Source organism: Xyrauchen texanus, chromosome 19 (assembly GCF_025860055.1).
Source record: "Xyrauchen texanus isolate HMW12.3.18 chromosome 19, RBS_HiC_50CHRs, whole genome shotgun sequence".
Lineage (NCBI taxonomy): Eukaryota > Metazoa > Chordata > Actinopteri > Cypriniformes > Catostomidae > Xyrauchen > Xyrauchen texanus.
Window position 1 is genome coordinate 19906029 of NC_068294.1, and position 14761 is coordinate 19920789.

The following is a 14761-nucleotide window of genomic DNA, read 5'->3' on the forward strand; positions in this document are numbered from 1 at the left end:
GTACACACATGTTGCTCACATATTATTGTAGCCCAGTTTGTGCTGAATACAGTGTTATCAGACTTTAGCCATTAATATGTTTTTAAGCAACTGAAAAAAGCACAAATGTCAAGGCATGTCAAAACTTCTCCAGGGCCCAAAATACCCTCAGACCCCAGAGGGTTAACCTGAAGTGAATGACAGCAGTCATTGTAATGGGAGAGTTTGTCGCGTTGTTTGAACAGTTTTGTTATTGTCATGTTAATAAGTAGGCCAATGTGAATTTGATTTCTTACAAAATAGCAATAAAGTAATTCGGCTGAACTTCCCTGACTCTGTTTCTTATCCCTCGTACTCTGACTTCGATTCACAGGCACCAAAACCTCTTCCATTTAAGCCTAGCTGTCCATTCAGTATTGACCTAGGTAGCTTGCATCATGCTGTGAAGTCAACCTCAAATATGATGTTGCGAAAAATTGACTTTTTCATGCTGTTTTTACTCTGGCTGTAGTTGCAGTCAAACCGTCAGGGGTGGGAGCACGTTATAAACTGTAGCGCCATCAACTGGTGGAAGTGTGTCAATTTAATAGTGTTGTCATGGCAATGGATTAAATTACATGAAGTTGTAGTCAAACTGGAATGGTGGCATATATCTATTACACATTGTATGTTTAGGGTCCAAGTTCACATTAATGTTGAGTTGTTGCTGTGTCCATCATGCTTTGTTTTCCGAAAACCACCAAGTGTAAATGGACCCATGGTGCTTGGGCCCATATCGCTGCTTGCAGATATATTTATTATTATTTTTATTACATTTTTACTTAATTGAATTACTTCATGCTTTTATGATGCATAAACACTTTGGGGTTGAATTTTCAGAACTATATTGTAATATATACACTTACTGTAATGTAAATTACTTGGTATCAATTTTTTAGTAGAGATGCAGTAACATTTCTTTCTTCCCCTCATTCACTCATTCTCTCTCCTTCTCCTATGTTTTCCTCCTCATGGTCTTGTTCTCTGTCAAATATGCCAGTTCCTCACCCTGCCTCTGATGCATAACACTCACGCATCACTTCAGGCTTTAGATTAACTAATACCAGCACAAGAGTAGGAGTGTTGTTACACACAATTCAGTCACAAATCTTTCAAAGAAAAGAGGAAAGGAGAGGTGGGACAGGAATGTAGGAAGAGAGTGTGGAAGCATCTATTTGAAAGGCCACTTTAGATTTCTTTGAAGCATGATATATCCTCTGTTTTTATTTTATTTTATTTCTTTATTTGAAGGACGGGAGAGAACAGACATGCAAGACTTGGGAAATTACCCTAAGCACTTTTACTGACAAACAGTGCTGCTCTTTTCTTGGCTAGCAAGAGATACACAGACCCCAAGGTATCTATTGCCCCCCCTGCTGAGAGTTCAATCTGTGAGCTGACTGGACAATGCCCACTTTTCTTTTTTTTTTCTTTTTGCCATTAAATTGTCTCATTAAGAAACTATGCTGAGTTAATTGATCCTGGGGGCCTATGAGCAATCTTACGCAAATAAACAGACACACACAATCACACACAGTTTTTTTTGCACGTGTATATAGAAAAGATATACATTTGTTCTATTATTTTTGAATCGGTGCTTGGGTGGGGTTTTGCGCACAGCTGAGACAATAATCCAGATGAGACTCGGAGGTTGTGAATCTCAAGATTGTGTCTAATGTAGGAGGTGAACTGAGTTAACTTTAGTGAGCACAAGGCAGCAAACCACTTCATGAAGTCGTGCTCCTCTATTAACTCAGTGACGCCCAGCAGAGCTCTGTGCTCCATTAGCATGTTTAACAATCCAGCGTTCTGTTCCAGTCCCAGGTCCAGCTCCACTGCAAATTGCTCTAGAGGAGTCTCATTCTCCCTGTGTCAGCATTCCACATTTCTTTTCAGAAATATAGTGGATTTTTTAGTGGAGCATTTAAATAAATATAGTTTGAGTTGCAATAAATAATGCCAATGAGTGGAGGTAGTTTATAGTATATGGGTGTGTCATTTGCTGACCATGTGATATTTCAGTTTTTCTTTTTTAATAAATGTGCAAAAATGTCAACAATTCTGTGTTTTTCTGTCAATATGGGGTGCTGTGTGTACAATAATGAGGAAAGAAATTGAACTTAAATGATTTTAGCAAATGGCTGCAATATAACAAAGAGTGAAAAATTTAAGGGGGTCTGAATACTTTCCGTACCCACTGTATAAAATTTAAAACCAGAATATAAAACAGATAATGTACAACACAGTCATTAGTGGTTGCAGATCTGTTGTGATAGTAGCCAGTACTTAAGCGTATTTTTAAAAATTAAGAAGCTATTGAGGCTTCGAAGGTTTGTAGTTAGGGAATTCCACAACCCCACTACTCTAACTGAAAAAGCTTTTTGCCCAAAGGCTGTTTTTCTGTACTGCGGTACCAAATCTCCCCTGGCATCTCTCATGGCGTCTCTCATCCAATCAGATTCTAGGACCAGAACTAACTGTGGTGTATATATATATTAAAAAATAAAAATAAAATCACATTGTCACATATATATATATATATATACATATATATATATATATATATATATATATATATATATATATATATATATATATATATATATATATATATATATGTGACAATGTGATTTTTAAAATTTTGTTTTTTACAAAACTTCATAGAGGTCCACAGTGCTAAATATGCTCAAAGTTAATGAAACACCAAATAAAGAATTTATGTTGTGATAGGTGGAAATGCTATTGTTGCATAAATGCATGAATTTTGGCAGACATACAGGGTGTGTGGTATTAAGGAAAAAATACAAAAAGTAACTAAATCCCAGGGCTGATGGCTTTGAGTGGATGTGAAGTGGAATGCATCTGTCATGGCCGAACTTGTTAGATGACAAATTCAGGAAAATTCACTAGCTGTGAATGTGTAAATTATGCTAATGAATCAACAGATGAGGCGAAAGCATTCGTTGTGCAATATTTTTTTTTTTTTTGCAGCAAATATGATAAGTTCTGAAGGTTGTTAAACTCACCACATTCGGTGACTAGCCATTTGTTTGTTTGTTGGCATGGCATACCCTTGATTATTGGCTCATCATCCTGCTGATGGCATCTCAATTAGCATATCCTACAGCCAGACTGATTCCATGTATTTTGTTGCTAGTGAAGATTTGGCACATCAAACCTGCAATATGAATATTTTCCTCTGCCACTGTGTCCTGTTTTTGTCAGATTATTCCCTTGCTTTGAAATGGTGCTGGTGTCACTCTAGCTTCATCTCCCAAATAAAAGCACAGTACTATCTTAGCTCTGAAGAAACCAGCATATTGTCACATGCAGATGGCCAGCTAATGAATTGTAGAAAATAGAGCAGAGTCTCACAGAGACTCAGTCAATCAGGCAGTAGGAATGGTAGTTTATTAAATTACGGTTCATCAGAAGTTGGACCTGGTTTACCTACACACTAGAGAGCTGGTGATGGTGTGAGTCAGAAGGACCTTATTTGTTGGCTGTGATAGTGGATTTTGACAAAATCTAAACGCATTTTAGAGAGTAGACTCTCACGTCATCTTCGGAATCCACTCAGCCATGCATTCCCATCCATACTCTGCAACATTTGTTAAAATAGCTGGAGGTAGGTGGTACAAAACAAGAGCATTTTGAATGTTCTGTACCTTAATAATTTCCCAGAACAAGGTTGGGTTCTGCTCAGCATTGTTTCCTGACACTACTCGAAAATCTTTGAGTGTTTTACTCTAAGAAAATGTTAAGGTAATATTAAACTCAATGCTGAGACTTCTACGGAAATGAATTCACAATTAAGTTTGGTTCACCACTGATATGCTTTAAACTGTAATCTATATACTTTAATTACAGACTATTCTATCCTCAGAAGTGGATGGAGTTTGGGTTACCAAAATTAGATGCTGGTTAAATTGCATCCATGTTTATCTGTATTTCATCCTAGGTGAAAGTTTAAGATGCTGAGCCATTATCTAGTAATAGGGCCTCAAATCTGAGGCTATTTTCGATGTTGCCAGAGAATTGTGTTTCTCTTTTCCTTCCAATTGCCCTGAAATGGAACAAACAGTCTAACAGGTTTTCCATTTGCATTAGAAGTTATTGACTTTGTCCCAGGATAATTTGTGAGGGACAATGAGTGAGCCTCTGTTGAATTTAAAATTTTTAATGACTCCTGCATCTTTCTTTTTCTTTTTTTCTCTCCAACAGCAATTTTTCTGGGATCATTCCGACTGCCTTACGAAGAGATTCGGGATATCGTGCTGGAGGTGGATGAGGAGAGGCTAAGTGAATCGCTAATCCAGGTGAGTTGTGTGTGGATAGGCCCTTTCATATAATGCAACTTGATCCCCCATTTGAAACATTTATCCGCTCACGAGGGGATGTGTGAAATGCAAACACTTCCCATCCAAAATTGAGTCCACACTTCAGCTTTAAATGAGTATGTGTGAACTTTTGACATTTATAAATATTCCAGCAATAACCTTTAAAAAGATACATTTGTGTTTTGAAAACCAGAAATTCCTGCTGATTCTCCCTTAAAACATGAATTTCTGCCTACCTTTGTGTTGTGAGATTTCTCAGGCCTACAGATGACTTTGGATTTAAAGGCTTCATTAAAAAGCCTTGGACTCTATGCAGTGCTTCATTTACAATACTTAGTCTGCTCTCATTCACGCAGACCAGTTGAAGCTCCACTTTCACACTCTCATAATAGCTGCTTTGGGACAGGACTTGGCAAAAGTCCTGCCACCCCACCCTCCCTCCCACTGCCCTTTGTCTTACAGGCAAGATTGATGATTCTTCAGGAAGCTCTTCACACCCTGACTGTCAGTGTTTTTTGTTCATCTTAAACATGGTAATTGCAAATGGCATGTGTTTCCTGAGCTAAAGATACCTCAGCTGTCTTTGAAAGACTTGATCTCATTTACATTAGACCACACTATCCCTCACAAGCCTCCCCTCTCTCTAACCCTCTGGTGACTTTTTCACCACTGTGAAGTAGGAAGATTTGAAAGAGTCAACTCTATTTCACAATCAACAGGCTAGTGTCTATCTCAGAGACCACTAGGGGAATTGAGACTTTTACCCTAGCCAGATGCCTCTCAAATGATTGGACCGCATTCAGTTAAACCAAAATTATTCTTCAGTGTTTGTCCACATGGTGAGAACTAAAAATGTTTTATCTCTTTTCCTTCCTTCCATTTTTTCCCCTCTATTTTTTACTCATCTTTCAAAGCCTAGAAACAGGTGGAGGAGATAAGAGATATTTAGATGTCCTGGTCCACTTTGGGCCTTTTTTGGCTGTTAGTGGAAGCAGAGATGACCTTTAATTGCCAGGTGGTTCAGGCTCGGTGTGGGAAGCTTGAACTGGGGTGACAGCCCTGTCGCTCTTTACAGAAGCAGAAGAGCTAAAGTGATGACCTTTTCCCACATTCAGCTGCGCTTTATAGAGGAGATTCATCTGTCAAGTCCGCACACCTCCTTCCCTTGTCTTTTATTCTCAGCCTCAGTTTTCTCTCTCTCACTCAGTCAAATCCGCCCCCTTACATTTATCACCTTTATCCCCCCTATCTTCATCCCTGGAACTCAAATAGCCATGGCATGATATCCTCATCCTTGAGCGGAAGGTAATGCACAGGTTCTGTTTTATCCCTTTACACGGTAATGGTATAGGCTTTTTAGTGGCTATGTGGCTGGATGGAGTATGATGGTAATGCCTCAGTCGTGTTGATGAGATGTTGGCGGAGGTTTGTTCGTGAGCTTGAGAAGTCTCAGACAGACGTGCCTCTCACCCACTCCAGCAGTATGGCTAAAGAGTCAACTGGGTATTGTTTTCTATTCTCTTACTGGCCTCGTCTGGGGTAAGAACACAACTACAGCTGCTTTACCTTGACATCTTTCACACTGTGTCAAGGAAATGTGAAATCTCAGAGTAGGAGAGACAACCAGATGAGTGTGAATATCCCAGTGGTCACAATTGTAATTCAGATTGACTGTCACATAGACTGCATGTAGAGGCAATTGGTGCAAAGTCTCACTTGTTTGAAGAGATATTTTAATGTTTCCACTGACAGAGTTTGTACCTACATTTAGCAGTAATGAGGTTGTATCATAATTATTATGTAAATCATGTGTCTTTTCAGTTGCAAAGCTATTTTATAAAGGGAATATTTCACCCAAGCATTATTATTCTGTCATTTTTTAATAACCCTAATAACGCCCAAACATGTTTGTCTTTCGTCTGTAGAATATTAAAGGTGATTTTTTATTTGTATTTTTTTTTTAAGACTGTAAAGATGGTTTATATATCATATAACGAAAGTGGAAAGTGACTCTGTCAAGTTTGGAAAAGGACAAAAAACAACAACAAAAAATACCATAAAACAAAAATCAAATTAATCGATATGACTCATGACTGTACCATCAGAGAAGACTCTACCAACTCTTGGTAGAGCAATGGAGCAATATGATCATGAACAGAATTAACATTTAAAGTTGTTGTTCACTCTCAAATTTAAAAAAAATGTGGTTGTTTACATACAAAACAATATTCTGATACTACCAAAAATAATTTTGTTTAAAAAATTTGATAACACAAGAAAAACATTTTAAACCCTTATTCTTTGCTTTTGGCTTTACAATGTAAACTGGCATGTGTACAAGACTTTGGATAAGCCAGTTAGAACTGGTTTTGAAATTGGTGGCAATGTGCAAAAATCAATATTTTTCAGATCAGTCATAAACAATTTATGACCTTACCCCAATGATGGAATACCGTTTAATGTGTTGTTGTCTTATTATGTCCCAGGAGTCTAAGGTGATGCATGGATGTACAAATGACAGAATGTAAATTTTTGGGTAAACTATTCCTTTAATCAGAAGGGTATCTTTTTAAAATCGCTACAGTATATTATATTTTCATTCACAATATTTCAGCAATCAAGTTTTATGTCCTTTATTTTTTATAAATATATTAGATTGAATTACAGCTATTATTTTATATGAATGTTTTATATTTACAAAAGATATGATGTTGCTTAAATTTAGCTTGGTATGTTTGGCATTTCGTGTAATTTGTTACTTTGTCTAAAGGATAGCTTTTAGCTAGATTAGCTTGGCTATTTGTTCTATAGAGTAGTTGATAGATGTGCAGTATTCTGTTCTGTTTGTTATAGTATTTAATATGAGAGTTATTGGAAATGTACTCAAATGAAAAAAAAGAAAATGCATGGGTTATGAAAATAATACATAATATAGATACCACAACATGTTGAATAGACTTTACATCTTCATTATTCCTCAGTGCCTTGTTTTCATTTTCATCAAATTATGGAAATGGTCTAGCAAAATATATATAATATGTGAATATTAATGGAAATGTTGCATTTCTGTGAATTTGATGTGTAACATAAAGGATTTCTTAGACTGTAAGTGCTACTAAACAGTGACCTACAGAAAAGTTTGGACCTGATTGGTTCAATGTACTCCCTCCTACACATACTCCTCTATAACTCCATCAGTTCCTGTGAGTGATGCACAGATCTGTAAACCCTAGCACGCTTGCCAGCGTGTACCATCTATACAGCAGGCGCGTGAAGCCTCTCATCTAACGCTTGCCTGCACAGCCAAGCACTCAAACACTTACTTGCCATTGTCTGGAGAAAAATGTGTCTCAGTCACTCCCTCTCTCAATATTTCTCTTTATGACAGGAATAAGACTTAGCCTTAGTTTTATTTGTATTTTTTGACTTGGTCCCTCTGTTTTTTTTTGCTTTCTTGCTTTGTGGATGTCATTCCACATTTTCTGCATTTGAGTGACCACGTGTAAACAGCGATGTGTCTGACCACTTGTGATTGGTTCCCCCGAGACAGTCTTAATACCAGGTGTATAACATGGTCCATTTGAAGCATGTGGTGATAAGGGTGCAGGTTGCTAACTTCTGAAGGACAATATTGCCCAAATTGTAGATAGTGCTAAGTCTTTATAATCAGTTTTGACAATAATTATAGAAACACATATTGGGAAGGCTCATTCATTGCCAGGGAGGCAGTATCTTAAGTTTGTTTTCTCCAGTGGTGTCTTAATCACCCAAAGAACCCTCCGCAGCCCTCTGGGAAGACCTTAATGCTGGATAGTGGTTTTTGGTTCAATGCACTTGTACTGCTGATGCCAGACGTACACTAAAGCCAAAATCCAGAACAATGCAGATATCGTTAATACGCTCTCAAAGGCTCTGGCCCTCACTGAAATACTGCACCAGTGGCATTATAGTGTGCTGAGGATAGGGCAATAGACAAACAGCACTCAGTGTGATTTAATCGACCACACTGATAAGCAAAGTAACAGGTTACCCATGAGTAAGGAGGGGAACAACAAAGGATAAATGAGGATTTTGTCAGCGATTTTCTTGCGAGAGGAGTTTTATCTATGTGCCAGAGACACACCAGGGTACAGTTTCACTCCAAGATCACTACATTCTCATAGATGAATGCTCTTCTCACTTGCTCTCCATATGAGGGCTGCACTTTTGCACTGTACTGGCCTGGAGTAAACTTTATCTTTTGAATTCTAATTAGCTTTTCTACCCACACCGTATTCAAAATTGACTCAACCTTTGTGCTCTATATATAGCACCATCAACAGGGAGCTGTGTAATGAACACTAATAACTTTCCTTTGAAAATGACCCACTACACGTCTCATCTATGCATGTTTCGTCTATGCTCTCACACTCTCATTACGGCAGGGCTAACCTCTACTCAGCTCAGTTAATACAGTATGTTCAGTGAAAGGCCAGCTATTCAGAGGAAATAGTAATGTGGGCTTTGATACTTCTGTGGTGGCTTTGAGTGATCTTTCTTCTTTTTGATCTTCACTAAACAACTTTAAGTATATCTTTAATTATGTCATTTATTAAATATTACAGTTGATAACCCTAACGCGTGCTGGCCCTATGGTGCAAAAGTGGCTTGTGATACATGCAAAAGCTGTTTACAGGAAGAAAAGAAAAAAGAAAAATCTTTTGGATGGAATACTTTATACAAGTTATTGCCTATTTCCATTACAGTTTTATGGTAATACATTTTATATTAATTCTAAGATAAATGTGTAGTCTCATGTAGCCAAACCTTTGACTATCAGCATAGATAGGAAGAGACAATCTAATTGACATGTACAGTGCCTAACCAGTTTGTTTTGTTTATATGTTGACATTTAAAAATACCAAAGACATTAGTGCAAATGTGCATATATCAGATTTTTTTGTTCACGGAAATCTAGGTTTCCTGAAACAGTCTCTCAATCTTTCGACGATTATTATTATTTTTTATTTTTTTGTGTGATTCTTTTATCGCAGTTGGGTAATCTGATGGAACTTGGGATTTTCACAAGCACTGTCCAGTTTTGTTTGCAATATGCATCACACCGTCAGTAACAAGACTAGCGTGTCTGTGGCTAAGACAAGTGGTCTGGTCATGTCTACCTGTCTCCTCTACTGCTTTCTGTCTGTCTGTTCCTCCATCAGCACCCCAGAATTTACCTCAGTTCACTACTTATTACTATGCAATCTGCACTGCTTCATGTTCTGATCCTTACCAAGAATCTGTCTGCCAATTGCTGTCAAAAACCTCCTCTCCTCTCCTGAATGTTTTGACTGCAGGTTCTGTGTCCTGTGTTTAAACCCCAACAACATGTCTATGACTACATTTCTGTGCCCATACTCAGTTGTGTATTTAACAATCAAGTCCTCCCCAGAGCCTGAGTGACATCATCTCTATGGTGTGTCATTCTTTCGACTGAACTGCAGAGCAATAACTGCTTTTTCTAATTATGTTAGTCAAGTCAAGTCAATTTTATTTGTATAGCACCTTTCACAACACACATTGTTTCAAATCAGCTTTACAGAAGATAAGGCATTAACAGACAATACAACTGTTATGTCTATAATGTCGATGAATCATCATTGCGTAATTAGAAAAAATACGATTGTTAATCGTGTTTAAAAATAAGTAATTAAATAATAATTGTATTTATAACGCCAGTGAGCATGCTGAAAGTGACTGTGGCAAGGAACACAAAACTCCATAAGATGTTGATCAGTGGAGAAACATAACCTTGGGAGAAACCAGACTCACTGTGGGGGCCAGTTCCCCTCTGGCTAACATCATGAATATAATGTAAATATTACTTATGTATAGTTAAAGTCATGGTTTAAAATGATTAAACTAAGTAAGTGTTAAGGGTCAGTTTTTAAACATCGATTTTGTTTGAACTGTAAGATTAATGATCAATGTCTTTGAAGTCCATCCTGCATTATCTGCAGAAGTTCACATAGATGCAATTGTCCTTGTTAATTGGCTGATGAAGGCTTTTGTTGGCAATTGTTAGTCTATGCATTCCATTTCAATATCGTAGTCCTTCAATAGACCAAGGTGATGCAGGCAGAGATCAATGATGTCTTATGGTTGGAGTTGGCATCAGTTCAAACTCTGAAGTCCATCATAATAGACTGAAGTGATGCTGGCACCGGCTGCATTTAGTCATCATCATTCAGCGACACGTAGCAGTGGAGTCCAACACGAAGCAGGAATGGTGCTGAATCCAGCCAGTTCTGGTGACCTCAGGATAGTCCCGAGGTTGAGACAAGGAAACACATATAAGCATAGATGCCATTCAATTTATTGCAGAGTTATAAATCATGATCAGTGTTTCTGGTTTCTGGTTCCGGCAGACCCAATTAAAGCAGCCTAATTGTGGGTTGGAGGATAAATTAGGTGTATGCCTGGCTAAATAGATGAGTCTTTAGTCTGGACTTAAACTGAGGGAGTGTGTCTGCATCTCGAATGGTGTTAGGGAGACTATTCCATAGTTTAGGAGCCAAATATGAAAAGGATTTACCTCCTTTTGTGGATTTTGATATTCTAGGAACTGTTAACTGTTGCAGAATTTTGTGATCGTAACGAACGTGATGGAATATAGCGTGGTAGAAGGTCACTTAAGTACTGTGGAGGTAGACCATTCAAAGCTTTGTACGTAGTTAACAGAATTTTGAAATTAATACGAAATTTAACTGGTAGCCAATGTAACGATGATAAAATGGGGCTAATATGATCATATTTCTTCGTTCTCGTTAGCTCTCTGGCTGCTTCATTTTGAACCAATTGAAATGTATTTATTGATCTTGCTGGACATCCTCCCAGTAATGCATTACAATAATGTAGTCTTGAGGTCATGAATGCATTAATTTGTTTTTCTGCATCAGCAACAGAGAGCATGTGCCTTAATTTAGCAATATTTCTTATGTGGAAGTATGCTGTTCTACAAACGTTGGTATTTTAAGGACAGATTGGTATCAAATATAACACCTAAGTTCTTCGCTGTTGAAGATGATGTAACAGTACATCCATCGAGAGTCAAATTATATTGTAGTGGCTTATTTTTAGAGTTTTTGTTCCAATAATTAGTACCTCTGTTTTGTCAGAAATGAGTTGAAGGAAATTTCTGGCCATCCAAACTTTTATTTCATTGATACACTCTGCTAATTTTGAGAATTGTGAAATCTCATCAGGTTTTGAAGAAATATAAAGTTGTGTATCGTTGGCATAGCAGTGGAAATGTATTCCACGATTCCTGATAATATCTCCCAGGGGAAGCATATACTTGGAGAAAAGCAGAGGCCCTAAAACTGATCCCTGTGGCACTCCATATTTTACTTTTGTTTGGTTTGACAATTTCTCATTTACATAGACAAAGTGGTAGCGGTCTATAGAAATGCAGCCTCGGTCAGATGATAAGAGCAAGTCATTTGTAACTCTGATAAGTGCAGTCTCTGTACTGTGATGAGGCATAAATCCTGACTTAAATTATTTGTATATATTATTTCTCTGTAGAAATTAAAATTTTTGGGAGGATACTACCTTTTCTAGTATTTTTGACATAAACAGAAGATTTGAAATCGGTCTATAATTAGCCAGTTTTCCAGGATCAAGTTGTGGCTTCATAATAAGCAGTTTGATAACTGTTATTTTAAAGTTTCTTGGGACATGTCCTAAGCATAGCGGGGAGTTAATAATATTAAGAAAAGGTTCTGATTAAGAAAATTACAGGAGATACCTCTTTTAAGAGCTTAGTTGGTAGAGGATCTAAAAAAACATGTTGTGGCTTTTGATGTTTCGATAAGTTTTGTTAGCTCTTCATGACCTATGACAGAGAAGGATTGAAGTTGCACGTGAGGACAATTATTAGACACTGTTTTCTGAGGTGCTATGACAGATAATTGCATAATTCCAATTTTATTTCTGATTATTTCAATTTTATCTGTAAAGCAATTCATCAGTCATTACTTTTGTGCTGCGACGTAATTTCTGGTTCTGTTGAGGCTTTATTCCTAACCAATTTAGATTTACACAGTACTGAATAAACACTTACGCTTGTTGTGGTTATTTTCTATGAGTTTACTCAAATATGCTGACCTGGCAGCTTTTAGTGCTTGTCTGAATCTACAGACACTATCCTTCCATGCACAACGAAATACTTCTAATTTTGTATTTTTCTACATGCGCTTCATTTTCCAAGCTGCTCTCTTGAGAGCATGAGTGTGATCATTGTACCATGTTGCAGGGCTTATTTCTTTAATTTTCTTTAATCGAAGTGGGCGACAATATCAAGAGTGCTAGAGAAGATCTTTTGGGCTTTGGGGTTTATTGAGTGTATGAGATAGATCTGGAAGGTTATTAGTAAGCTATCTTTAGTGGTCGAAAGAATAGTTCTACCTGAACGATAGCGTGGTGTAGATTGAGTAAAATTAGATGATTGCAGCATACAAGAGACGAGGTAATGATCCGAGATGTCATCGCTCTACTGCAGAATTTCTATATTATCAACATCAACTCCATATGACAGAATTAAATCTAGTGTATGATTATGGCGATGAGTTGGTCCTGTTACATTTTGTCTGACTCCAAGAGAGTTGAGAATATTGATAAATGCTAATCCAATGTATCATTTTCATTATCTATGTGATTGTTGAAGTCACCAACAATTAAAGCTCTATCTACAGTAACTACAAGATCTGATAGAAAATTTTTACATTTGCAAATTCACCAAGGAAATCAGAATAAATCCCGGGGGATCTATACAAGGACAAAAGACGACAGAGATGTTTTATTTATATCTGACGGTGTCACATTAAGCATTATTAGTTCAAAATACTTACATTTATATCCTGTTCTCTGAGTAACACCAAAAACTTCACTGTAAATTGTAGCAACACCACCTCATTCAATTTTGAGTGACATCTCTTGACACATTAGTATGCCTCAACAGTGCCCACTCCTTGTAATGTTTTATGCTAGTCATTCTTTAAGATTCATCCCCATTGACCGCTCGACTACTGCAAAGGAAATGTACTAATGTAACATATACCCTTGTGCAATTCAGTATTCAAAGGGACTCCATACCTTTCGTTTTCTAATTTTAGCACCTTATGCATTTTTTATCTCTGAGTTGATAAGATGGAAATGTGCAGCACTCGATCTTGTTTCACTCAGTACATGAGAAGTGTGCCTTTGGTCAGAATACTTTTCAAGTGCATATTTTTGATTCACACACCTGCACTGGACTGCATAACTTAATATCTTTTTTACAGCCTGGATTGCATATAGTAGTGCAAATAAGATGTAAATCATGCCAACACATTTGTGTTACCCTGTGATCTGTGATAATAATCTCATCCAGGCTCTTTATATTAATAAAAGTGTATTATTTCCCCATAAATAATTATTCTCTTTGTATTTGTAACAACTTAAGTATTTATTTATATGTACTGTTCTATGCTAGTTAGTTATTCAGTAGTCTAGTTATTCAGATTGAGAATGAACTGGTTAAATTAAAGTTTAAATCATAAAAAAGATGATAGACAGTGTGTTTAAAGTGGAAATATTAGCCCTTATTTTCATTTATACAGCAACATGCCCTGACCTGACAAAATACTACGTATTTTGGATATCTCCCTAATAAAACACACCAGATTCAACTCATCAGCTCATTAGTGGAGACTCCAAGACATGAATTGGGTTTGTTAGAAAAGGGAGATATACAAAACGTGCAGTGTTGGTGGGGCTCCAGGAACAGGGTTGGGAACAACTGCTTGTATGGTTTGATTATGTTAACTATATAAACTTTACCCAAGAGCTTTAACAAAAATATTATAATAGTGAACATTTACTTTGAGTGGGTAGAATTCACAAATATTATTTTAGTTAGGTGGGTTTTGAACTAGATGTTTAAAACCAACATACATCCTCTGCTAGAGAAACCTCACATTTACGCAAATTGACTTTTCACTCAAAATCTTATTTGTTTCTGAAAAATCACTTGTGATAACTATCCCCGGTGTACCCTATAGTTTCTTTTTTCCCATCTCAAAGCAACATAATGCCATATTAAAAAGCATTTAGAGCAATGCAAAATGTGTAATGATAATAAATAATTACACTCCCTGTCCTTTGCAACAACACCACAGTGCTAGACATGACAGTATCACATTCTTGAGTCCTTAGAAATATTGCATGCATTAATAGCTAATAAGGATGATGTAAGGATGCATCCTTGACTGAAATTTTTGTAGCATATTCTCAGAAGCCCGGTGTCTGTCCTGACGTTTTCCCTCCCGCTGCGACCTCATCACTGGTCCAGCCTTCTCAGCATGCTTATGGTTGGCTGTGTC

General features: G+C 37.1%; 1 protein-coding gene across 5 annotated transcripts in view; it reads left to right on the forward strand.

Annotated features, from left to right (window-relative positions):
• Positions 1–14761, forward strand: part of LOC127659387 (protein diaphanous homolog 2-like) — a 609426-nt gene that overhangs the window by 334940 nt on the left and 259725 nt on the right. For all 5 annotated transcript variants that reach the window (XM_052149176.1, XM_052149179.1, XM_052149180.1 and 2 more), the window contains one exon: positions 4243–4337. In XM_052149176.1, the coding sequence (XP_052005136.1) occupies positions 4243–4337 (95 nt within the window). The remainder of the gene's footprint in view (positions 1–4242; positions 4338–14761) is intronic.